Source organism: Oreochromis aureus, linkage group 5 (genome assembly GCF_013358895.1).
Source record: "Oreochromis aureus strain Israel breed Guangdong linkage group 5, ZZ_aureus, whole genome shotgun sequence".
NCBI lineage: Eukaryota > Metazoa > Chordata > Actinopteri > Cichliformes > Cichlidae > Oreochromis > Oreochromis aureus.
The window spans coordinates 13,068,022-13,093,548 of record NC_052946.1 but is presented as its reverse complement, the minus strand read 5'-3'; the positions used below and the strand labels follow the sequence as shown (position 1 = coordinate 13,093,548).

The following is a 25,527-nucleotide window of genomic DNA, read 5'->3' as shown; positions in this document are numbered from 1 at the left end:
AGAAACGGGCTGAGCTGGAGTGCTCAGTGGCTGCATGTCTGCTGCTCTTCCTTTCTCTTAATGCTCTGCTTTTTTGGACGCTCTTTGTCCTGATTGGATAAAAGACAGTCTGATTAAAGCTGCAACTGGCTGCTGGATGTTGCCACAAACTGAAAGCTTTCTGTGTGCCGAATTTGAAACCAGGAAATTAAAAGTAACAGCTCCAACACCTTGAGTAGACGAAGTAGTCTGGTGTTGTATTCAGGGAGGGGGTTAGAATACAGAGTTGCACTCCTTGTTTCACTTTTCTTCTCCTCTCTACTATGGCCATTCCTCTATGCATGCAAAGTCATGCTTTAAAAAAAAAAAAAAAGACCTGAACATATTTAACACAAACTACGCCTTTAAACCTGTGTTAAATATTGATCCGAACAGGTTTCCGCTTCGCTTGTTTAAATCTGACTGACATTTTTAAGTGCTGCCAAAAAAATGGCAGCAAGTGCCTGCAGGATTTATTGGTGCCGTTCAACACCGCTTAGCTCCTTTTACCGTGTAGCTTACATTAAATATGACATGCGGGGATTAAGAAATGGCACAGTTGTCATGGCTAAAACAGAGCACTCATAAAAAAGGAGATGAGCTCCACAGAGGTGCAGTATTAAGCATCAATAGGAATATAATAGGCCAATGATTAGTGAAGCTGAAGCACCCTCGCCCTGCCTTCTTTGTTCCCCTGCTCAGTGCTTTTTCACTTTTTACTAATTTGACTTCATGAATGCATGAATCACTGAGAGTGCACAGCTTTGCCTCCCATTTTTCCAAGAGACGCTTTGTTGTGTTTTTCTTCGTTGCAATTTTCTGTGTATTCACTTTTGTCACACAGTTCACTGCAAATCATTTTCTTTTTTTTCTTGGTTTTTCCTTTTTGTGTCTTCTTCATTTATTAGATTTGTTCCAAATCTTTTTAATCCCAAAGTTTTGGGATGTGCTGTTCATTTTAGTGTTTTGTCACCAAAACAATTTAAAAGTAAAGTTGACAAATAAAGGTCAACTTCAGGTCCTTTTTCAGTCTCTGACCAGACCAGACTAGACCAGAATTTCACTGCAGCAGCCTTGAGCTGCTTTCATCTTTTAAGGACTGTTATTAATGCAAAGACAAACGTACCTGGAAGCAGTTCTTTAAACATGAGCAAGGAGAAAGGACAAAAATGACCTATCTCGGCTCTGTCTCTTTTTCTTGGCTTTAAAATCTCACTGTGCTGTTGCTGTCAAAATCACTCCCCCGACCTGCACTGTACACCCCAATTCCTCTCTGAGTTGTCAAAACTCATTGCCAAAAAACCCCCCCAAGAAAACACAAGTACAAGTAAACAAGGTAGACTGAAGGAAAATTGAGTACACCAAATATCAATACTAAAACACTCCTGAGAGGCTTTGAACATAACAAACCCATTCAGTATTCTGTGTTATTGTTTGATATGGAGGCAAACTGAATTTCGGCAGTAATTGCTCATCATCTCTGTCCACCCTCACTCGTTTCTTTTGTTGCTCTCCTCTGTTCAGCTCGTCTTCCCCCTATTAGAGTGGAGGAGTCCAGCTTCTCCCAGGACATGCAGTGGTTGTTGGAGCGTGGCGTGCAGTTCGCCGATGTGGCTTTCTATGCCGGGGATTCTGGGAAAGAGCTGGGTTGGGCGCATGCCGCTGTGCTGTGTGCTGTCAGCCCGTACTTCAGACAGCTGCTCCTTGGGCCCAAGACCAGGTAGGAGAGATATTAACCTCTTCACAGCATGGGGTTTAATATCCTATTTCACCACCTGAGTCTGTAGCCAGCAAGAGCCCAACTATTTCTGTAAAACTTCTCTGTAACTCTGAAACACTTTCTTCTATCTCTGGTTGGATAGGGAACGTCCACAGTCGCGGTGTGTTTGCAGAGAGCGTGACGGAGGCCCCCACTCGCTGCTTTCCACCTGGGATGGGAGTATTATTGATGACATGCCGAGATCAGATGGACACCTGACGGGACGCCTCACTCGTTTGGTGGTGAAGGACCCCCTCCTGTGCATGTGCTTGTGGGAGACTCTCATGTTCATTTATAGAGGTAAAAACCTCCATCCAAAGAAAGCTTAGTTGCTGTTATCCTAAATTTGCTGTTATGTATCTTTATAGAAAATGCCATCATGTCCATTTATCCAATTTAACAGCCACTTGTAAGCTCTCGAGGTACTGAATGTGGAAATCCACCTGATTCCTAGTGTGACTGAATGAAATCGAACAATTTGACAAATTAGCTGATGGATGTTTTTTAAGGTCAAAGAAAATGAAACGCTATATCACAAACCTCTCTTTTTCCAAAAGGAAGAGAAGTGGTGTGATATCCCGTACTGTATGTGTTGTACCAGCTGACGAAAAGTAGAACTCACAGGCCTCACAGACCTAGCTGCAGACTGCAGATTAAAGGTTCTGTAATCTGAAAAATCCATTCTTTGCTAGAAAACTGTTCGCTGTTCGAAAACGGTACGCTTTGGATACATTGCTCATTGCTCGTATTAGTAATATGTAGACAGAAACAAAATGCATGAAGGTAAATGGTTGACAGGAAGAGGGTTTTTTTTGTTTTTTGTTTTCCTTACCTTTAATTTAGAGTCTGATCAGCTGAGAAAGGCTTCATTACCCCCCACAACCCTGAATTAGTTAAGTAGATGGATGGATGTGTGATTGGGCATTAAACTAATGTTGCTGTACATGTACAAGGACCTATATTAGTTAGAAAAGCTTTTTATAAGCAGTTATAAGCAGTAACACTGATAACAAGTCTAGTAAAGCAATTATTATTAGGACTGACATAGCTATCATGATGTCACTCATTAGTTTCTGGAGTGTGCATTTATGCTGGAGTATTGGCAGCTGCCATGCTGTTTTTTTGGTGCCAGAAATGACCATATTTGGATGAGAGGTTGGAGAATTAAGTAATAATCTAACACTAGTCAGCTTGGTTGGCAAGCTGCATCCTTAAACTGTACAGAGCGATGCTCAGATACAGACATGTACTATTTAGTGCTAAGCAACAGACTAAGAAAATATTACAGTTTCACACGGCATTATGAACACAGGCCAAAGATGAAAACGTTGTTAGCATTACTAAGGGGGCAAATTTTTCTGGCTGACTGGCCAGGGGCGGGCAGCTGAAGGGAGTTTTCTTCTCACAGATTTGCTGGATGAGGATTTGTGGCAGATTTGTGCAGTTTATGCATCAGAGACTGTTCAATAAACTATGGATATAATTTTGAGAGATGTTTGCAGACAGTAAATTTAAAATAACAAATGTTGGAGCCTGGTTTGATTGCATCATTGTTTGGCAGGATTCTTAGTCTTCATCTCTTGGTTGGCTTTTCCTGTGCTTGTGAAAAATAGAGGCTCACCATAATCTGATGGATTTTAACCATCATGACTGGTCAAAAATTTGATGGAAATCCATCCAGTAGTTGATGTTTTATTGTGATGTAAAGTGGGTACCTGATCTATAGTGTCATTCCTGCAGCCATGCTGCTAGTGTGGCTGAATAAAATGAGATTTTTTTGGTAAGTAAGAACAGTTATACCAGACTGCAATCTAAATACTGTGGTGTAGTTTGTGTTGCTAAATAATTTCTGCTGGACCAACTTAAATGGAAACAACAGATAAACCACAGACGAGCCTCTCATCTCAGCCGATTAGAGGCCTGTGATTTCACCAGGATCGAGTTGCCCAAATGGACACCCTGGCAGCAGGATCACATGTACAGAAAGTGCCAAACAGAAATTGGAAATCAGAAAAGACAAAAAGCGTCTCCAAGGATTGGAGTCCAAACAAAGTACTTTATCCAGATAAAACTCAGTCATTTCACTTCCATGGCGCTACATGATTTCTGGAAAGTGCACATTGAAATTATTATTTTTACTGAATACTACAGACTTCTATTTTGTTTTTTATTATTATTTGATCCATTGTATACATTTATGACATATTTAATAAATGCAGTCCTTTAGTGATATTTTTTTGTGTTGCCAAGGCCAGTGCTGCATCCTTGATGTTTCCTGTTTTGCTAATTTAGACACATTAGGTACATTACAACTGGAGCAAACATAGCTGGACTGACATTCACAGGAAGGGAAATCTATTCCCTAAAAGCAGTTACTCTTTTTCTAATAATTTAGATGTGATGATTAATGGTCCTGTGGCAGCAGAAGGCAGTTTTCCTGCCGCTGGGCCTTGTCCAACGTTCCATTACGCCGAGGAACAGAAATCAGTCAAGTTGAAAGTACTTAATAGTAAGCAACCGTAGTATTTTAATCTAGGACCAGATCAATCATTTTGTAATAGTGTGATCTTGAACTCCTTTCTGGAGCTACGTTTGCACTTCACTTGGCTCCCTCAGGACATGTGTGTGTCTTTTGTCTCTCTCTTAGCGTATTTCTATTAAACATTATGGAATGACAGCAGGATGGGTTGGCACACTGGTGCATCATTGTAATTGTGAATGTGATTAGCTGATAGAATCAGACTCTGTCACTTGTTCCTGGGGCCTTATATTTACATCAAGAAATGATAAAGTGCACCTGTCTTGTATAATTTCCAATGCCATCTATTAGCTTGTTCTCACGAACTAAGCATGCAGGCACAAAACATCTGAAGCACTCTAAACACTGAGGCAGTTGCATCCAATGTGTTCTCGAGTCGGGTGTGAAGCCAGTTAAACAGGCATGCAATATTTTCTTCAACTTTAGCAACGTAATAAAAAATCTTCTCGCTCCCACAGCTTAGAGTCTGCAGTGCTGTGCCTGCTGCATGTCAGCTCGCACTGCCTGCTAGCTGGCACTTCAACACAGGCTGCACGGTGGGCACAAATCCTTATGGCAAAAAAAGCTGTGCAAACATCTGATTCCTGGCTGCCTGTTAACGTGCATGTGAGTCGCGACGATGCTCTGACACACAAACAAATCAACGGCAGAAGTAGACACACAAACACATAAGCTGAGAGTGTATGTGGCTGGTGGAGGGTAAGCAGAGGAGGGAAGAAGATTATAGAGTTAGACTGATTCTCTCTGAGTGACTGTCTGAATAAGAATAAGAAAGCCAGCAGTTGAAATAAGGGGAGGGCAGTGTGTGTATTTTGAGTAAGAGAGGAAGATGGGATAGTATGGAGTGGAAAAACTGGGACCAGGGGGAAAATGAGAGGGGAGAAGAAAGTAAGGCCCTGCTCATCTGCAGTTCCCTAAGATAATGTGATGGTAAAAAGCTGAGCACTACCCTTAGTGTGTGTGTGGTGTGTGAGGCGGGGGGGGGCTTGGAGCAAATAACAGGAGGAGGAATGTGTGCGTGTGCTGAGTGGAATACGAATGCCCTGTTTTCATAAAAGACTGCAGGGAGACGGTGTTAAGTCTCGTGTAAAAATTGACTAATGTTAACCTTCAAAATGGTGGGTTTCACTGTATGTTTAAAGCAGCTGACCTCATATACCGAGTGCGTGCTAGTGTATTTTCTTGAATTGGCTAATCAGATGTGAATGAGCGTCTTCTTTGCCCACAGAAATATTCAGAGCTCAGCGAGCCAATATTTGTTCATTTGCAGTAAATCCACAACAAGCTGTACTTTGCCTTTCCAGAAATGGGACAGATATTTTTTTTGACGGTGATTCAACGACTGGCAGTTGTCGCTTATTTTATTTGGCTTTCCAGAGCTAATTTGCATAACAATATATCATGTATCAGTAAACACACACACCCATGGTGTTATTCCAGGCTTGGGGTTTTTGTCACATGAGTGTGAATGGACAGTCACAGAGGCCATGACTTTGCTTGTGTGATGTTAACACTGTGAGACTCTGTCTCCTTGTGTAGTGTGCTGCTGTACTATTGAATTTGTCACTTGGTTGCTGTGGTGTGTATGTGCATGTTTAACACGTTTAGTACATGTCTGTGACACAGATCTGTGTGTGTGTTGTGTGTGTGTGTGTGTGTGTGTGTGTGTGTGTGTGTGTGTGTGTGTGTGTGAGGACATTCAGGACTTAGACGACACACCAGTTGTTTTTTAGGGCATCTTATCTCAAATTATCTTAGAAGTTTGATTTGCTGACCTTGCTGCTGTCTTATTTGAATTTAGTTGAAGTTAGGGTAAACTTAAGAGCCAGGAATGAAACTTCTTGGAAATGCCTTTGTGATTGTTGTTTTTTTAATTGTTTAGGCATGATTTCTTCTCCAACTTGTCTGCCTGTCCACTTTCTGTCTACTTGAATCCATATTCTTGGTGTCCAGTTGCATCACGTAAAAGTACGACAGCGCTTGAGCTAATCTCTCAGCCTGCGTTTGAGGTGTCTGCACCACGCAGTTTCATTATCTGGCACCGCGTGTTGAGGTAATCCCTCTATCAGGCCAAATACCATCATTATGAACTAATGATGAGCTAAATCCTGACCAGTCCAGCTCCCTTCTTTCCTCGACAGCCTGTTTATGTCCCAGTGAGACAGAGTGTGCCACCCCAATCAAGCTACAGGAATGTGCAGCGTTTATAAAGCATCTACAATTTAAGACTGTAGTATACTGCAATGAAATCCAGCTGTTTTCTCCAGATGTCTCAGCTGAGGAAGCAGCATGAAGAATTTTATTTGTATTTCTGCTGTTTTGTGCATTTTTATGTTTAGGTTTATCATGTTCATCAGTGCTGATAATTACTGGGTCGTTATATTTTACATCCTGTTTTATAGAAACCTCTGTGCATTAAACCCTGACAATCTGTTCTCGTCCTTGTTTACTGTTGAGCGATCATTTTCAGCTGCATTAGTGGTGTGGCTATGAATATTTTGGCTCATTTATGTGTTTGTTTGTTTGGTTGGTTGGTTGACCTCTTAGGTCCAGGCTGAAATATCTGTGCAACTGCTGAATGCATTGTCATGATTTCTTTTGCAGGCATTCAGATTTTTCCACATGGTGACTCAGTGTGACTTTGGCAATCTCTTGTGTTTCTTGTTACTCCCACCCTGATTTTCACAACAGCTACTGAACATTTCTGTCAATGCTTCTTTTCCTTTTAATTGAAAGATAGGCATCACCCAGTCAAAATGTCCAGTATGTGTTTATCATAAAAACAAATGAGATTCTCATCAGATACAGCTGCACTTTGTGCTCAGTCCTATTTAGTATGCACACATGGAAACCGAAGATAGTAAACGATACCTTCTAAACATCAGCATGCAAGACTTTGTAAGCATGTTAGCATGCTCATGTTGGTATTTACCTGAAAGGAACATTGTGCAGTACAGCATGTGAAGAACAGGTTCACAAATTAAACTAGTATCTTATATATCCATCCATTTTTGTATCAAATTATCCAGCTCAGAATCATGGGGGCTTGAGCCTATGCCAAATGACTTTTGGCGAGAGGTGCGGTATAGCCTCAACAGACACAGACAACCACACAGTCTCACAATTATACCTAGAAAGGCCTGAGCTCACCAGGAGGTTTTTATCAGAAAACTTCTTGTGATTAGGCGACAGTTCTACCTACTGCACCGCTGTGCTCCTCTTTTACTTCTGTCACTTGTGATTTAACTGTAATATTAGTATAGAATAGAATAGAATAGAATAGAATAGAATAGCCCCTTATTGTCGTTGTACATGTACAACAGAATTATAAGTGCTCCACACCAACTGTGCAGGAATAAAATATAAATAATGAGACTGCAGAAATAAATAACAAATGTGAGAAATGTATAAAATCAAGAAGAATATATACAAAACAATTGAAAGACGCACATTGGAGAACAAAGTGCTTTAAAGCAGTGCAAAAGGACTTGGTCTGAGTATAGAGTCTGTATATGAGTGGCCAGTGTGATTAGGGTTACACAGACAAAGGCTCACATTGGTGAGGTGGGTGGGCAGGGGTGGGGGAATAGTGTTTGTTTAGAGCGGAAGGAGCTGTTTGTGAGTCTGGAGGTGTGGGACCTGATTGACCTGAGGCACCGACCAGAGGGCAGTGGGTCAAACAGTTTGTGGGTGGGGTGCATGGGGTCACCTGTGATGGGCCTGGTTTTCCTGAGACTGGAGGATCTGGCGATAGCCTCCAGAGGTGGCAAGAGGCAGTCAAGGATTTTTTTGGGAGGTGCTAATTACCCTCTGTGCAGCCTTCCTGTTCTCAGTTGTGGCCCCTGCGTAACAAACACCCAAGCAGTAGGAGAGGATGCTCTCCACTGAGGAGTGGGAGAAGGCCACCAGGAACGTCTGATCCAGGTTATTCTTCCTCAGGACACGGAGGAAGTGCAGCCGCTGCTGGGTCTTCTTTACTGGGGCATTTGTGTTGTGGATCCAGGTGAGATCAGCGGATATGTGGGTGCCCAGAAACCTGAAGGTAGAAACAGATTCCACCTCATTTCCATTTATAATGACAGGGGAGTGGACCCGTCTGTGCTTCCTGAAGTCCATTATGAGTTCTTTTGTTTTAAGGACATTCAGGTTCAGGTTATTTTCTACCACCGTGCCGTGCCATTGGCCATACGCCGTCTCATCTCCATCAGAGATGAGACAGCAGCATACTTGACTATGACATTTGTTGGGTGGGTTTGTGTACAGGGCGTACAGTAGGGAGAGGAGAGTTGGGGATTGGTGAGGCCTGATTGAGGCTGGTTGGTGAAGAAATCTTTGATCCAGGAGCAGGTGGCAGTGGGAATCTGAAGGTGATCCAGTTTGGGGGTGAGGATGTCTGGGATTATGGTGTCGAATGGTTCACGAAGAGCATCCTGACGTAGCTCTTCCTGTTCTCCAAATGGCTAAGTGCTCTGTGGAGTGTGATGGTGATGGCATCCTCTGTGGACCGATTTGCTCTGTAAGCAAACTGGTGGAGGATGAGGGGTGGGGGGTGGGGGGTAGATAGTCTCTGATGTGCTGAGACACTATCCGCTCAAAACACTTCATGACTACAGACGTGAGGGCTATAGGTCTGTAGTCCTTTGTACTCATTGAGGCTGTCTATACCAGTCACAGCTGAAAATGCTTTGATTTTTTAGCATGTCTAGTACCTTTTCTGATTCGTATGGACTATGCCAATATGACTATCCAGGAGACAGAGTGATATCAACAGCGAGTAGATTATAGACTTATATAGCATGTGCAGAGAAGACTTTTAGTGGTCCTCAAGACTCTGGTATGCTGCAGCATTGTGTAGAGGTCTGATTAACAGACTGGAGTGGTTGCTCACCTTTTTAACAAAAGGAACTGGAGAGTGTGCTCCAAATTTTGGGATCATGCTCCTGGGCCTCTCAGGAAGTCTGTGCTGGAGTAATGGAGAGGAGAATCCACTGATAAGTTGAACCTCAGATCCAGGAGAAACAATGAGGTTTTGCTCATTAGTCACTGTATCAGCTCTTTAACCTCTCAATGATAATTGAAGGTCTGTGGGAGTTTGCCCATCCAGTGTACATGGACTTGTATTATTGGATTGGATTGTTTCTCAGGGTAGTCTGTGGGGAGTATGCTGGTAGTATGGGGTATTGAACCTGTTGTTAAAGGCTATTTGGTCCATGTAGCGATGAATGGCTGGGTGTATTTTTATTTGTTCTATAAGGTAGATTGACAGTTCTGAACAATGTAGGTTCTTTACTTGCTACAAATTGTTAAATGTGGATGCTTCAACGAATTTGTAGCCTCTTAAAGCAGAAGATGGCGGATCACTAATTTAATATATGACTAAATGTAAAGTAAAATGTAAAAGATGGTCACATTCACTCCTTCAGTACCAGAGTTATGTCTTGAATAAAGGTCAGAAAAGTGTTGCAGTGTTAACCTTTTGATATGAAATGTCATCACTTCATAATATTCTCCTATTAATCATTTGTGTAAAAATTTGCCATAATTAGCAAATTAATTGTTGAATTATGGCCTAAAATGTGTTTTGTGAGATCACAGTGACCTTTAAACACCCAAATCAAATTTTTCACCCTGAAGTCCAAGCGAGTGCATCCGTTTGAGGGCATTTTGAACTCATATGGACTCTAGGCCCAGCTGTTCCTGGCATCAGGTACACTGACTTAAATGAAAGTAAAATATGAATTACTAACCAGGTAGTTTGAAGGCAGAATTACGATGTGTTCTACAAATGCCTTTTTTATTCACTGTTTCTGAGTTTGCTGGGTGGAATCTGGACTGGGCTCCCCACCCATAATGACAACAGATTACATAAACAGAAAAATTTTAGAACAAGCCAACTTTGACAAAAACAGGCCTCAAGTGTTTGGTGTAAGGTATGTGGGTGGTCAGAGCACAGTGCCAGCTAGAAAAGCGTTTGCCTGTGTGTTTCTGTAAACTATTGTGGATCCATAGAATTGGGTTGTTTGTGGATGTTTTGTAGGAGCGTGGGAGTGGGAGCACCTCCAGGAGGCCCTGGATGAGAAGCTGAAGAATTCTCTCGCTGTGGCTCAGCTTATAGATCGAATACGATCCCTCATCGGCAGAGAAAGGGTGAGGACAAGTTTCGCAATAATAAAAATCTTGTTTAAGGCTCGACTGTGTGTATGACACCGATACTCGGCTGTCCTTAATAAAGAGGTTAAATAACTTTAATGTGTTAAATCTGCTCTTTGAATGTATAAACGTGTTTTGCATTTGCAGACTAAGAGTGCCTTAATTAGTGCGACTTGTTTGGAAACAGCACAGTAATAATGTTGCTATAATTAGAATATTTACATAATTACTGCCTGTAATCACCTCTCAGATACTGTGGGAATTAGCAGAAAGTAAACAAGAGATACCCTCCAAGGAGCAAAAAGCACAACTCAAGAACACATGCACACTAAAATTATTTTAGAAACTGCAGCGTTACGCCTGTAATGTGTAATTGCAGCTGCTCAGAGAGCATGACATGGTTCTATGTTACAAAACAGCAGGCTTTAATATTTAGAGTGGGATAAAGAGATGTGACATAGCTGTGTCTGACAAGCCTTTGGCACCACGCATGGTCTACCAACCCATCTGGATAGAACTAGGTCTACCTGAGGCGGTGCTGGGATGAGCTGACACACCGAGACGGCTGGGCCACTTTAACGCAATGAGACACCCTAATGTCTTGTCATGATTTGATCGCATCATCTCCAGCACCTCTGGGTAATCTGACTCTGTGAGACCTGTAGAAATTAACTTCCCATAAGTTTTCCATGAGCTTTGACTGATTTATGAAATTTTAAGCCTCTTGATTTTGTTTCTGCCTCCAACTTAAACTGTGTGTGTTGATCTTGCTCTCTGTCTCACTCTCTCACTGTGAAATTATGGAGTTCTTTGCGCTTCAGTTGACTGAGAAAGGTCACATAGTGGAAATGGGATGCTTTGAATGCACTCTACTGTGCACTGAAATCCATGTGTGCACATACACTTTGCAAAAAACACAAACACACACACACATTGACAGATTTTCTTATTCCACCAGTTTCACCCGCTGTGCTGTACAGAATACATGAACATGTTGATAACAGACAGTTTGGACTGCCGTCTGCTTCTCACTGTGTTCTGTGTTAGCCAGTTCCACTCATGACATTCTTGGCGTTGCAGTTCAAGCATGTTTGGGTACTGCTAAGCAAGACTGGCAGAGACGCCATTAGTATTCCACAGGGGATGTGGGATAGATGCAAAGAATGGCAGTTGTGCTGGCAACGAGTACCTGACGTGCAGCAGAGGAATTTCAACTCTCACTGGCCGATTCTTCTGTCTTCCTCTCCACTGTTTGTGTGTGTGTGCAGGGCACCAGGGACACACCGAGTGCGAGGGCAGCTCAGCTTGGTCCCCAGACTCTCGTCAACCTCTTCAATTCTCCTCTATACTCTGATGTCATCTTCATGGTGCAAGGTAAGTTCACGTTGATCCTATTAGACACACACACATTTACAAATGCATGTAACACAGCAGAAGAAGGTCATGTTTTATTGCTGTGATTGAATTAGGATCTCCGTGCCTGGCCCGATCATCCATTTGGAGACAAAATAAGATCAAACAGCCCCAGCGATGGGCTCTCTTTCATTCTGGTCGTGTTTCAGCTCAGCAGAATCTCTTTTGCATTCAGCATTTCTCTATGAAATCGAGAAATTTAGAAATAATGCTAAAAAGCCTCTCCTAATCGATATTTATCTCATAAAAATTGCAGCAAGCTTTTCTTGTCCTTGTGCCCTTGAGCTGTGCGCTAAACTTCATGGAGGTCATGGAGAAAATCTGTCTTGTTAATGGTACTCGATGATGAGACTTGTGCCATTGAGAGGTTGTACAATAGTTTACTGTTCATTTAAATGGGCAGTTGTGACCGATCACTCATTAAAAGCCGAAATTACATTAATACTATACACTTCTGCTATATTAGCAGGAATGTGTGACTGAAGTCGGCTTGTGTTCATGGTGGCTATTGAAGTTTTTCATGCTGATGCATCAAGATGAAACATGTTACTCACAAACTCTTCACACTCTTTGGCCACCGAAAGGCTTCACAGAAACTTCAACTTTACATGTTAATTTTCCACACGTGTGATTTAGGGAGTGTGCTGCCAGCCCACCGGGCAGTGCTGGTGGCCCGCTGTGATGTCATGGCCGCCATGTTCAGCGGGAAGTATGCAGAGGCTCGTAGCCGAGTGGTGCCCATCCACGGCGTCTCCTCAGACACCTTCCTGTCTTTCCTCGAGTACCTCTACACTGATTCCTGCTGTCCTGGTGAGTTTCCTTCACTTAGTCAGCAGCAGTGGTATGACCACTGTCTCGTTGCACGCAGTAGGATGAATGATTAAGGTGGCTAAATACGGGAAACTAGCCCTAGATATTGCTTCCTTTTAATGGTGAATGATAGATCTGAACAGAAATTTGCTTGATTTTTGAAAGAGATGAAAGTCACGAGTCTGATCAGTGTAATGATAACAGCCCAACAACAACTGGAAATAACCAGCATTACCAGTCATAAAACACTCGAGAGAGGTATGTCAGCTTCTCCTCTGGGCTCTGCTTGCTCAACACAAACCAAAACTAAAGTGCAGATGACAAGTCCCATCAACCGTCTGTGTGACTGCCACATCCTGCCAGTGTTGTTCTCAGGAGGCGCTCTGAAACCAGCGCTGAGCTTAAAATTAAATTAGATTTACTGATGACAAAATCAACTCTTGGCATCACTGCTTTTAATGGTGCCAAATCACGGCCCCAGACGTCTTGTTTTTGTTTTCCTGTCGCTATGTGACACGCTGTGTGTTATGTCTTCAAAGTAATTAGTGCTGGTAATTCTCTCTGGTGACGGTGGTGAGCTTTAGGAAATTGCACGCATAGAAATAAAACACACTGGAGGCACTTCTACAACATTAAAGCTGCATTAAGCAGTATTTTTAGAACTTACTCCCTATCATTATCAAAACTTTTTCTTAAATATTGGACTTTTTGCTGCTTCTTCTTCTTCTTTTGTTTGGACAGATCGTATATAAATCTTTTGGAATAAGATATGAATAAACACTCATACATTTTTATTCTAATTCTAAAATGCCTTGGTCACCATATTTATGTGATATTCAGGCTGGCTCTGCTCCATGTTTGCAACTCTCAGCTTCTGGGCCAGTTAAAACATTTTGTAACCTGCGTTTTATTCTTCTTATTTATGATTTTTTCTGCCCCCTAATGTTAAAAGATCAGTCGGTGCTGCTGTGAATGAGTGTGTTTGCTGGGGTCTCTAAAGCAGCTTGTATCTAATCTGGACCTTATGAATACAAATTGAGAAAGAATAATGTGCTATGTTCATTGACTAGAAGTATAAAAATGATAACTTTAATGTATAGTTGCAGAGTGATTTACTGCAACCCTCCTCTGTAGCATTATATAACAAAGCTGCTGAATAGACAATGCAAAACTTCAGAATAATCAGCTTTGAATAACAAGCTCTCTGCATCTCACAATCCCATTATTCTGTGGCGTGAGATCGTTTGGTAAAAAAAAAAAAAAAAAAAATGATGAAAAAACTTCAACAAGCAGTCCTTATGATCCAGCTTAGGTTAGGGTATGATAAGCAAGCTTTTCCCAGAGATACAGCTCCAGGTTGAGTCATGGGAACAGGAAATTAAAGGCATGAAACTGCTTCAGAGGCTGCAACCACTGTAGTGTTATGTAAGAGCTCGGCACTCAAGGTCAAATCAAGGTAATTCCACCAGTAGCAGCAAAAAAAAAAAAGAAAGACAGAAGAAGGGTGTGAAATCAAAGCTAAAGTACCATCAGAGTATTTCCCTCAGATAAATAATGTATACTGTACATATGAGGGATGCTGTGCTCATTTGGGTGATTGTGCAGTGACATAGAACAAACCCTCTTGTTTTGCTGCTGCTCAGCTGCGGCCTGTCAGGGACGCACGCGGAGCATTAGCGCTCACGAGTGAGTGAAGGATGCTGAAGGTGGTGTTTGACATAAACGGCAGGAATCGGTTTGCATCAGGGGTAATTTAATTTGACATTTTGACATTACAGAAAAAGATCGACACTGCTTGTTTCGTATTTGCTGCATGCAAGCATGTAATTTGACAGCACAAAAAGAGCGATGGGTAATTATTTATTTGAGCATTAAGTGATTTGACTAAGGAGCTTTATTTAAATTCACAACCGGCTGAGATTTGATGTTAATATCTGATGATGAAATGTGTACGCTGTGGTGCAGTCTGTGTTGCACCAAAACAGAAATGGCAAGCTGGAGCAAGTATATAATGGGTTTTAAGGACATTAAACAAGTTCTGAATTAATACAGATTTGTTTGTATTCTTGGGTTGTGATTAAAGAGCGTCATTTAATTGTTTGTCAGTATTTTGCCTTTAAAATTTCCCATTATGATTATTTATTACTCATTTTGTTGTATCCCCCCCCCGGTTTCACAAAGCAACTTTCTCGTTATTTTGAGGTTCTACATGTGCACCTACGGCCGACCCTTGAAGTAATTTGACTCTTTAATCCAGCTAGTAGCCAACCTTGTGTACAGCTCGGCAGGTAGGACAGCTGCATACTTCTCAGAAATGTGGCTTACGCGCTAAGAGCTCAACAAAAAAAGGGAGGGGAACAGGTTTCAGATTGTCCGATCCATCAACTGTATGTGTCTAAGCTTTTTTTAATCACTTTGCCAGTGCTTGGCTAACATTTGCACATTGCAAAACAATGAGAACAAACTCATGTCAGAGGAGTTTTCACATGCAATCCTTTGTCTACTCTGTTTCTACACTGTGTTCATACTTAAAGGTAAAAAAACAGTTGGAATGACAGTTAATTTAAAAAAATCTGATCTGTAAGTGCAACAAGTATTTGCATGGGTGTGAATGAAATCCATCTGTAGAACTAAAACAATAAAAGTGTGGTCTTTAAAATGAAATCAGTCTTATGAAAGATCCTAAAATGCTTTGAGCGAAATGAAAGAAACAGCAGAGCTGAGTGATCATTTTTGTGCTCTGTGCAGTTTTACTGTTTTGGGAGCAGCTGAGCATTCAACCGTATCACTCCTGTCTGTGCTGTGCAAATGCAAACCAAACCATGTCAAATAATGTTGAGTTTAAATTCTGCTGGAAGTGGTTTGGACTGATAGCACTTATGTGTTGGAAATCTGCTCTTCAGATTCTAATTGTGTGTAAAAAAGACCCAAATTAGTTTTATTGTGACAGTGTTTGATTGATTTAAGCTCACTGTGGTGCTTTACCTGAATGATTTTTGGAACAAGAAGGATAAGAAAACATTTCAGCTTCAGGGAGAATATGTCCAGCTATCGCATACATTTGGAATAATGTATACAATAACTAGTAGTGGTGGGAATCACCAGACACCCCACAATACTATATTTTGACAATATATCAGTGTGATACCTAACAGTTTATGATTTATTGATTAGTGCAATAAAACATATTGTGACTTCTCACCCGTTTCCACCCACAAAATATGTCCTCAAAGTTAAAAGTTATCTCACTTCAGTTTTTTCTGCAAAACGAGATTGCCAAGTAAACAAACACTGCCACTAAAACCTGTCATAAATGTTGCTATGAGACTGAGTCAGTCTGCAATCAATCTGGTATCAGCCTGTGATTGATACATGCAATCTGTTTCTAATAATACAGCAGTTAACTGTGATAAATTGTAAAAATGTCACATATTTCTTGCTGTCTACACAGACAGATATTCACATTAAACTATTAAATTTGCACTCGTCAGACTTCCTGTTCTATAAGAAGATAACCAGAATACAACCAGCTGGCAGCCAGCTAAGAAAAGAGTTGGGTTGTGCTCAATGATGACACCTTATTCAGACTGATGGCAACATGTTGGTAATTGGTCTTTATTTATAAATTAGAAAATATTTGCAAGCCTTCCACAGTCTCTCTGAGAGTGACTGCAGTCAGTCCAAGTCAGACTGACTGTTTGCACATAGGTTGTTTATTCTCAAGAAATCACCTTGTGATCAAAAGTGGTTGTGAGTGTGCAACACCCTCAGGCTCTCGACAACAATTTAGTCACCGCAAGTTACAGCTGGTCGCTGTATGTGAATTCAATACAATCAATTTTGTCGATGCTAGGACATCACTGTCCTAATTTTAACTGACTGAGCCATTACCTTGCTCTTAATTAGGAGGTAGCTTTGTCAAGCTAAGTGTGTCCCGTGTTGGATGGTTTTTCATTTAAACCAATCTGATCTAAGTTTTCTCAGGATGGTGGTGCATAAGATGAGCCCTTTTGTTCATACTATTCAGAGTATTTTAATTTATATAATAATATATCAATATTTGGTGCCCATGTATTGATATTTCTCACCCTGTGGCAACTGGGATAAGCTCCAGCCCCCTGCGACCCTGAATTGGGTAAGCGGAAGAAAATGGATATCAATATTTTATTGCCATGCAAAATATTGCAATGCTATGCTGTATTGATTTTTTTTTTTCCTTTGCCCTAGTAAGCAGCATATCAGACAGTGCTGTGTGTTTGTGTGTCCAGCCAGTGTGCTTCAGGCCATGGCTGTGCTGGTTTGTGCCGAGATGTACCAAGTGAAACGACTGCAGCATCTGTGTGAGGTCTGCGTATGTGCTTACCTTCAGAGCATGCCCAGTAGAGAGCTGGCATCAACAGGCATCAGTGTAGTTCGACTACTCCGCAGGGCAAAGGTGAGTGAGTATCAAAGTGTCCAGTGCAATATTTTCTTGTTGAAACATAGTCTGTAAATCAGCAGCTGCCTTAGGCTCCATCTCTAGCAAATGTTCATACAATTTCATTTAGGAGAAGACTTGCATTTCATACAGTGTCTCTATTGATTTCCAGTGCCACAATGCAGAGCAGCTCTATATCTGGCTCCTCCACTTCATCGCCAACAACTACCTAATCTTCAGTCATAAACCTGACTTCCTGGAGCTCTCAGGTCAGAGTGCAATTTTAAAGGGATAACTTACTGTTCTAAACACTACTACAGGTATCCCCTGCGAATAAGGGAGCAGCCTTTACAGTGTTGAAACTACCCTGTGATTAAGTGTTTTGAAATAAACAGTGAAGCCCCCCCCCCCCCAAAAAAAATCACAGACTGTATAGAAAAGATGGAAATGACCTCGATCAAGATTTCCAATATTATTCCCCAAATTGAGCATTTCTTTTGTTGTGAAACCAGATGTCATATGTAAGGGATGTGAGAGAAACTAAGAATTAGTCACTCATACAACAGTGACACAAAATAGCCATGCGCTAAAGCATACCTTGCTTTACTGTCCATTTGACCCTAATTTACAAAATGAATATTTTGTATTCAATAACAAACTAGTGATTGAGACCATCAGCTCATCAGGAAAGTGTTTACTGAGGTCATAAAACAAGTAAACAGGAGGTTTGTTTTACCAGACTTCTAAACAATCTGACTTTTTTTTTTTAGCAGAGAAGTCATCCCCCTGCTGGACAGCAGAAAGAAAGCAGATTTAATGCACTGTAGTACCAGCTTCACTTTTTGACCCAGAGACAGGGCTGGACTGGACTGATTACCAGTCCCGCCCTGTCTCTGGGATTTCTCTTTATCGATGCACTTATGAGCCAATGGGTCAATATAATTTTTTCCTTGTCGATATAATTATACAGGCTGTAGCCAGCTTGAACACCTATTTGCATTGACCAATTAAATCTCTTAACACAACTGGCTCATCCCTTATCTTCTCTGTGTGACGTAAGGGATGGGCCAGAGTTTAATGTGAGTTTAATGTGGAAGAAGTGGTAAAGCTGGACAAACAAAAGTGAAAAGGTGGAGCTGAAAAGAGAGAAAAAAGAAACTACAAATAGATGCAGCAAACATGTCAAATTAACCAACGTGTTAGCAGCTGCACTGTCGACATTAGTAACAGGAACAACTAGTAAGAAGCCCCTGTTCTTTTGTTATTTAAAAATATATAATAACAAGCTCTTACAGTCATAAGAAACTGTTGCTCGCTTTAGTTGGGAAGAAATGCAGGAGGAGGGACTACAACTGTAAATCTGTGGATCAACAACAGAGTATAATTAACATGGTAAGAACATAGATGGGGTGACATAATTATAAATAGAGAGATTCAAGCAAAATGAATGGCTACTTTGACCACACTCTACTCCTAATACCTAAAGTGTAGCTTTTAATCGTCACATGCTGCCCTGCAGTGCAATTAAGAGAAACTGCTTTACTATAAATAATTACACTGACATATATACATATACACATAATTTGCATACATGTAATATATATAGACCTATCGCTTTTAAACAGTGTCTTTCCTTTATACATAAACAAAAGAGAAGAAAAGGATTACAGATGATCTGTACATTCGGGATAATCAGCCTGTACACTTAAGGCTGTGAAATATATAAGAAAAGAAAAAAAAAGTGAAAGAAAGAAAAACAAGTATTTCCTCAGATAACATAGTCCCTGCAAAATAATCCCATTTGTTGTTGTTTTTTGAGTCAGACATGGTCTCTGGGTCTCTGGGTGGGGCTCCGTCTAAAACTACATGAGGTATAATCAAAGTGCTCATCAGTTATGTGTGAATTGAAATTGAACCACACTGAACATTCACTTGTTTTTATATAATAAAATTAAAATCATTAATTTACTTTTTTTTGAGAATCAAGCATGGTCCTGGAAACCTGTGGAAACCTCCCATACAGCAGGATAAAGCACCGTGTTTGTGAATTAGATTGTGACCTGTCAGACCTTTAAATAGTGACTCCTCATACTAGGTTTAGTACTATAATTTTACCCTTATATTATATTTAATACTTATTGTTTGTGCATATTACTGACCACATCAAAGTAGATAAAGACAACATTAACAGCAAAATGGTGTAGCAATCCCACTTTTTTATTGTCATCATAGGTCATGCACATATCAGGCTCCTTAAAGGCCATTGGACGGATATTACAGGGCAACAGCAAGATTTAAAAAAACAGAAGCCCAATAAGTTCATATTACATGTGTCTGAGTATTGGTCAAGTATGATAAATCTTCCTCTAACATTTTAAGAACAAAAACATCCAGTAGAGTACAAATTAGTATAACATGTGATTGTGTTTATATGTGTCCAGATGAGGAGCGCGAGCAGGTGGAGAGGCTACGATGGCCGTCCAGAGGCTACCTACAAGAGCTCAGCGAGTACCAGCAGCGACGCCGCAAACTCCGCAAGTCCCGCTGCCTTGTCATGTGACCAAACCTGGACGCCAAAACCATCTGTGGGAGAGAGCAAAGGAAGACGATGACAAAAGAGAAGAAAGGATTACAGTGCACATCGACGTGTGGGAAACCTGACAGAAGACATGTTTTTTTCTTTTTATCCTGCTGCATGAAGGGCTGATCGAGAGACAACGATGCAGAGGAAGAAAACGAAAGACTTGTTAAACTGCTGCGGTGCGCCTCTCCTCCCTCAGTGGACTGACTGGCGCATCCTAATATGACTATTCCTTCGAGGGCAATAATAAAAAAACTGATCCATAAAACCCAATAAGACTTTAATATGACTGGCCACTGGCCGAATCTCTGTGAAAGATCGCATTTCTAATGGCGTGCAAAGCTGTGGATTTCAATATTGACCAGTGACACAAAACAGCTTCAGTATAATTACTGATATATCAAATGACCACACATCTGTCAGGAAAACAACCAGGATCATGTGCAAACTATTACAAACTACATTAACGGGTAATGTGACTTCAGGTTGATTAAACAGGAAGATCTCCTCAACACTCAATAGCTTCTGCGTGTTTTCTGTAGGATTGACGCAGGACCTCTCTGTCATAGATGAAACCCTTGATCACTCATGATGCATCCCATCTGATCTAAAGATTGTGAACTTGTGAAAACAGTTTCTCAAAGTGCCCATATATAGCTCATTTACAGGCTCGCACTTTTATTTTGGGGCTCCTCAAGAATAGGTTTACATACTTTCTTGTTCCACAACATGAAAGCATGCAGCACATTTCTGAAACGCTCCCCTTTTTCTGTTCATGGCTCCTGTCTTTTTAATGCCCCCGGCTGAAAAGCCCAGTTTCTGATTGGCCCAATGAAAAGCCCTCTAAGATCTAACAGTTAACAAAAAGTCATGGGAAATATTACTTTGTGTTTTATTTTTTGCAGCAATGTTCATTTTATTCTGTTCAACTCGTTCCCTTTCAGTTTGTGTAAATAATGTTAAAGAGTGAGCTAGATATCACCAGTAAGTCATGTGACTCAAGTACGGGTCTCCTGTTCAGTCACATGACCAAGAGATGGCCTATCTGAGTTACCTTTTCACTCATTCACTCAGTCCTTGTATGTCATTAAACTCTGGTTCATTCGCTGTAAGTGTCCAAGTCAGCTTCCAGCAGATTTGCTCAATAGCTCCACTTTTCACTGGCCACAGCAATTTAATAAAAATACCTGGGAACGGAGGGAAGCTAACCTTTGCGTACAACATCTCTATAACAAAAGCTCCGTGTTTATTTAATTTATTTCTCCATTTTTAACTTTTAAAAGTCTCTGGGGTTACTGTTACTGTGTTTTTATGTCACCTTTTGCGCTAAATTAGATCCTAAAATTTCCTGACAATACAGATGAAAGATTCCTCCCAGTGCCCTAATCTTAAACAATCCAGATCTGCACCAAACATCATTCTTTCTTTGGCTGTGCTTCACCTCTCCCCAGGTTTAAGAAACTGGGTTAGGTAGTTTTGTGAGTGAGTCAGTTAAACAGCACTGAAATCATAAATTATTGACTCTAGGGTAAACAAATGGTCACGATGCAAGTCATCCACGATTGCTGCTGGTAGCAGTGTCATATGTATTTTCATGTGTAAGCAAATGAGCAGGACAGGTTTAATTACAACACTTTAGTCGATCCTTTCACATCGATGACGCAGCCTCATAAACTGTCTTGCAGCCAGACTGATTTTTATAACCACACAGTAGAGTACATAGGTGTCAAATGAAGCAGTTACACTATCATGGAGAAAAGGCTTCAAATTTAAGCCTCAAATCAAACAGCATCTAACCTGTAATTAATATCTGTAAACCAAATCAGCAACAGTAATAACATTTTTCTTTCAAAACTCCTTTTTAAAATCTACTGAGGCGGACTTTTACACGCTTTCCTTTGCGGGTTAATAAGAAAACATGCTTTTCTGTTTGCAATAATAAATAACGACCTGTCGCTGTCACAAAAAGGCAAAAGCCTTTCGCTGCAGTTATAGTGGTGGTATGGTATGAAGATGCTGAAAAAAAAAAAAAAAAAGCACCATATCATGAACATAAGTTAGTACAGTAAAAATCTCAAAGCCTCTGGGTGAATACGAGATATTTCTTTTATCTTTTTTTTTTAATTTAAAATGTTTTTTAATCATAAAGAGATTATGATTTATTGGTGCTCAATTATTTTTGTAAACTATACAGTATGTGGACATGATTTTTGTTTTTTTAACATTTGAAGTCGAGACAAACAGGGTGGCACTACTTTCCAGTCTAATGTTTCACGGCTGTTTACTCGATTTTAAAAACGGGGAAACAGAACATAACGGCTCAATTTGTTAAATAAACCTTCACCTACGTGAGGGTGAAAGCGATCAGTAGTGACAGCTAGCAGATGTTTTTTTTAATCTCTGGATCACAATCAATCAGGAAGCGGCGTGTAATGCTTTCATATTCTATTTCTGCAGTATTAACAGAAATTCTGTGTATATATAGTACAAGCAAGCTCCCACTGTCAAGTTTTGACAGTGTGCAGTTGGTATCTTTAACCAGCTGCTGCACAAATTCCACTAAATTCTGTGTGTAAATAGCCTCGAATACATCTTGATCTGCTAATAAACAGGAATGTAGCAATTTATTGATTGATAGTCACCTTGTAGATGTACATCAGCCTATTGCCAAAAAAGATGACATTCACCAATAGCATTGGCTGATGTTTATCTCTTCGCTCGCAAGAGTTTGCCGTTATCATCTCTGGGATCCAGTTTCATAAATATGTATGACTGAATTTGTGCTCACTGCGAGATAGTGTGATGAAAGGCTGAAAGACGCTGAAACGGTTCACTTATTTATTTAGGATTTGTTTTTTTGTCCCATCACAATACTAAAGAAAACTAACTAGGATCAGAAATCAGCCAAATTGTTATTTTAAACATTGGCAAAGACGCAGAACGTTACAATCCTTGTGGTGCATCCCTACTAATACGAATCAGCAAACAGCAGGTGAAACTGTGGACTGTGAAACAAAGTGTACCCCAGTGCTGCATCCACACCTAGTGCGGAGACACATGGCTCCTCTGGGCCTGTGCTGTACAGACTGTAGATTACATGGCGTCTGACTTTAAATAAAGACATGTTTTAACATACCACTGACTCCATCACTGGCAAGTTACTGATTATACGTTTTTGTCTTTCCCTGGAATTATGCATTTTACACTAAAAACCTCTTAATAATCATACTGTAATGATCATAGCGCATGTCTCCTCCTGAATAACTGGAACGATCTTAATGAAATGTTGCATAAATATTAGAGCGATGTGATTGCAAACAGCTGTATGGTGTATACAAATATTTTATACAAATCCCACAATCGTATATATTTGTACATTTTGAGAGTTCAACTGAGTACCAAACGAAGACATGCACCGGTTTGCTAGTACCTATTAATACCAATTTCCAAACCTAGTGACAAGCGAAACCCTGATGGGCCACAGGTATATATATATATATATATACATATATATATATATATATATAAAATAAAAATAAAAAAAATCACCCAGCCGTGCTGTCTGCCTTTATATTTGTGAAAGAGTAGGTTACTCTAAAGAGCTCTCTGAATTCAAGTGTGGTAACAGGAGGCCACTGCTGTAACAAGTCAGTTTGTGAAATTTCTTGAATCCTAAATACTCCACCAATAATCCCACTCATTACCTGCAGAGCTCCAAACACCAAATGTTATTAATATCAGCACAGAAACTGTGTGCTGGGAGCTTCCTGGCATCAGTTTCCATGGCTGAGCAGATCCAGTAACAGCTTTTATAAAATACATAAAACAAACTATATAACTTATAAAATGATTTTTTAAGAATACGGAATGTGATCTGCAAACATCACCACTTTTTTTGTTATTAAATAATATTTTCCTTAAGTATAATCGATTCTTAACTTACACTTTATAAGCGGTTGTTATTATATCGAGCATTAGTAACAGGTTGTGTGCTGTACTTTAAGGTGAAGGAAAGCTGCATTCTCAGAGTCCATGCCATACCTGGAGATCTTCAGGTGAATCACTGCAGGGCCCCAATGGATTTCAACATGCCCTCCAGTTTGCCACTCCTCTGGAGGGCCGCCACATCACTGCCACCACCGATGCACTCCTCACCGATGAACACTCGTGGGACCTGAACCAATACAAGAAAAAAGGAAGAAATTCTCTTTCAGCTTCATGCACAGGGTCAGTGATCTGTGAAACATAAGCATGAATATCAGAATATCTTTGTGGTACTGTTGGCCTGCCACGGCTTCTGCATCAAAGGCAGCATGCACGAGCGGCAAAATCTGATAACGCATTTTATCTCGTCACAATCAAAATCAGCCCAGGGAGCTTCTCTCATGTTACAAACGCTTGCTTTTTTCAGTTTTCAAGTGGGAGATGGGGGTGAAGTCGGGTGACTATGAAGCTTGTGACAGTCAGAACTTCCCCACAGGGACCCAACCCCAGACTTCTTTCTCCTGTTTGTCTCATTACATATTCTCTCATGTTACTGCCACCAATCATATCCTAGTACACTTCTCAAGTAGTTACTTCTACCACAGTACATTTGCTTTTTGCATAGAAAACCAAACAGAGATCATAAAAAAGCAGAACAGATTCTAAATAATACTTTAAGGACAAAAAACTGAAAGTAGCTGACGTGTGTTGGTTTTGAAAAATGTCGTAATCAGAGGAGGTGAAATTCCTTCTTGAAATTGTGATTCATGTAATAATGGTGATTTCCAGATTATCAAATAGGCATTCTTACTTGGGATCTGATCTACTGGGATTTTCCTGAACAACTATCTGTAGGGTTTATAAAGAATGGTTTGAAACAGTAACTTGTTAGAGAAGATGCAGAAGAGCATCTCTTAACGCACAACATGTTGAACCTTGAAAGCAGGCAGGCTGCAGCAGCAGAAGAGCACACTTGGTCACTCCTGACAGGAAAATGAGGCTACAAGCCTGACAGCCTCGCCAAAACAGATGTTTGGAAAAACGTTGCCTGGTCTGATGAGTCTCAAAATGAACACAGTGTACCATCATCTGTTGGCTGCTTCCAGCAGAAAAAATGTACCATGTCATGAAGACGAAATTATCTCAAACTCGTTTTTTGATCATAACAATGAGTTTACTGTACTTCTCAGTCAATCCAGTAGAGCGAATTTTGGGGTGTGGAGGAAGTAAGGATTCAGACACGACTCAGCAGCTACTCTGTAATGTCATCATTTCAAAATTGACTAAAATCTCCGAGGAACATTTCCTGCACTCACTGGACATTTCATATACCTTAATCCCATATGGAAAATCTCTATCTGCTTTATCTTCCATTTAATATCGAATGCTTTAAGGCCATGATGCTTACTTTTCATTTCCCACAAATATGTAGAAATGTTCTTTAAAGTTTGTGTCAGTGCCCTGAAGATACAACTATATTAACACTGCATTTATGGGTGTGTGTATTAAAGTTTGTGCCCTGTTTGTGACGGAGAGGCTGTAAGCTTACCGTACGGGCTCCAGTAAGTTCCAGGAAGTAGTCCTGCACACTGTCCATTTCGCTGTGGTTACTTATATCAACGCACTCATAATGTCCCGGCTTGAACTTGTATTTCTCCAAAACCTCTTGAGCCATGGTACAGTAAGGACAGGTGGGTTTCAGAAACACCACCACTTTGTCGCCCTTAATTTTCGCCTGGACAAACTGCTGCGCCATTTTAAGGTTCTTGGTAAAGTGACGAGGAGATGGGGATATGTGGGTTCCCACCAACTCGTTCTTTTTTTTCCTTTTCTGATTTTTTTTTCAATGCAGAAGA

At 40.6% G+C, this 25,527-nt stretch overlaps 2 protein-coding genes across 2 annotated transcripts in view; one reads left to right on the top strand and one right to left on the bottom strand.

Moving 5' to 3' along the window:
• rhobtb3 (Rho related BTB domain containing 3) overlaps nucleotides 1-19,666 on the top strand; it is a 25,794-nt gene extending 6,128 nt beyond the window's left edge. The window contains exons 6-13 of the mRNA XM_039612325.1: nucleotides 1,543-1,738; nucleotides 1,881-2,077; nucleotides 10,354-10,463; nucleotides 11,735-11,840; nucleotides 12,516-12,689; nucleotides 16,958-17,124; nucleotides 17,279-17,375; nucleotides 19,548-19,666. Of these exons, the coding sequence (XP_039468259.1) occupies nucleotides 1,543-1,738; nucleotides 1,881-2,077; nucleotides 10,354-10,463; nucleotides 11,735-11,840; nucleotides 12,516-12,689; nucleotides 16,958-17,124; nucleotides 17,279-17,375; nucleotides 19,548-19,666 (1,166 nt within the window). The remainder of the gene's footprint in view (nucleotides 1-1,542; nucleotides 1,739-1,880; nucleotides 2,078-10,353; nucleotides 10,464-11,734; nucleotides 11,841-12,515; nucleotides 12,690-16,957; nucleotides 17,125-17,278; nucleotides 17,376-19,547) is intronic.
• Nucleotides 19,303-25,527, bottom strand: glrx (glutaredoxin (thioltransferase)). Its single transcript, XM_031747803.2, has 3 exons — nucleotides 25,221-25,527; nucleotides 23,729-23,861; nucleotides 19,303-19,689 (listed from the first exon to the last, which is right to left on the bottom strand). The coding sequence occupies exons 1-2, from the start codon at nucleotides 25,425-25,427 to the stop codon at nucleotides 23,748-23,750; spliced, it is 321 nt and encodes a 106-aa protein (XP_031603663.1). The 5' UTR covers nucleotides 25,428-25,527; the 3' UTR covers nucleotides 19,303-19,689; nucleotides 23,729-23,747.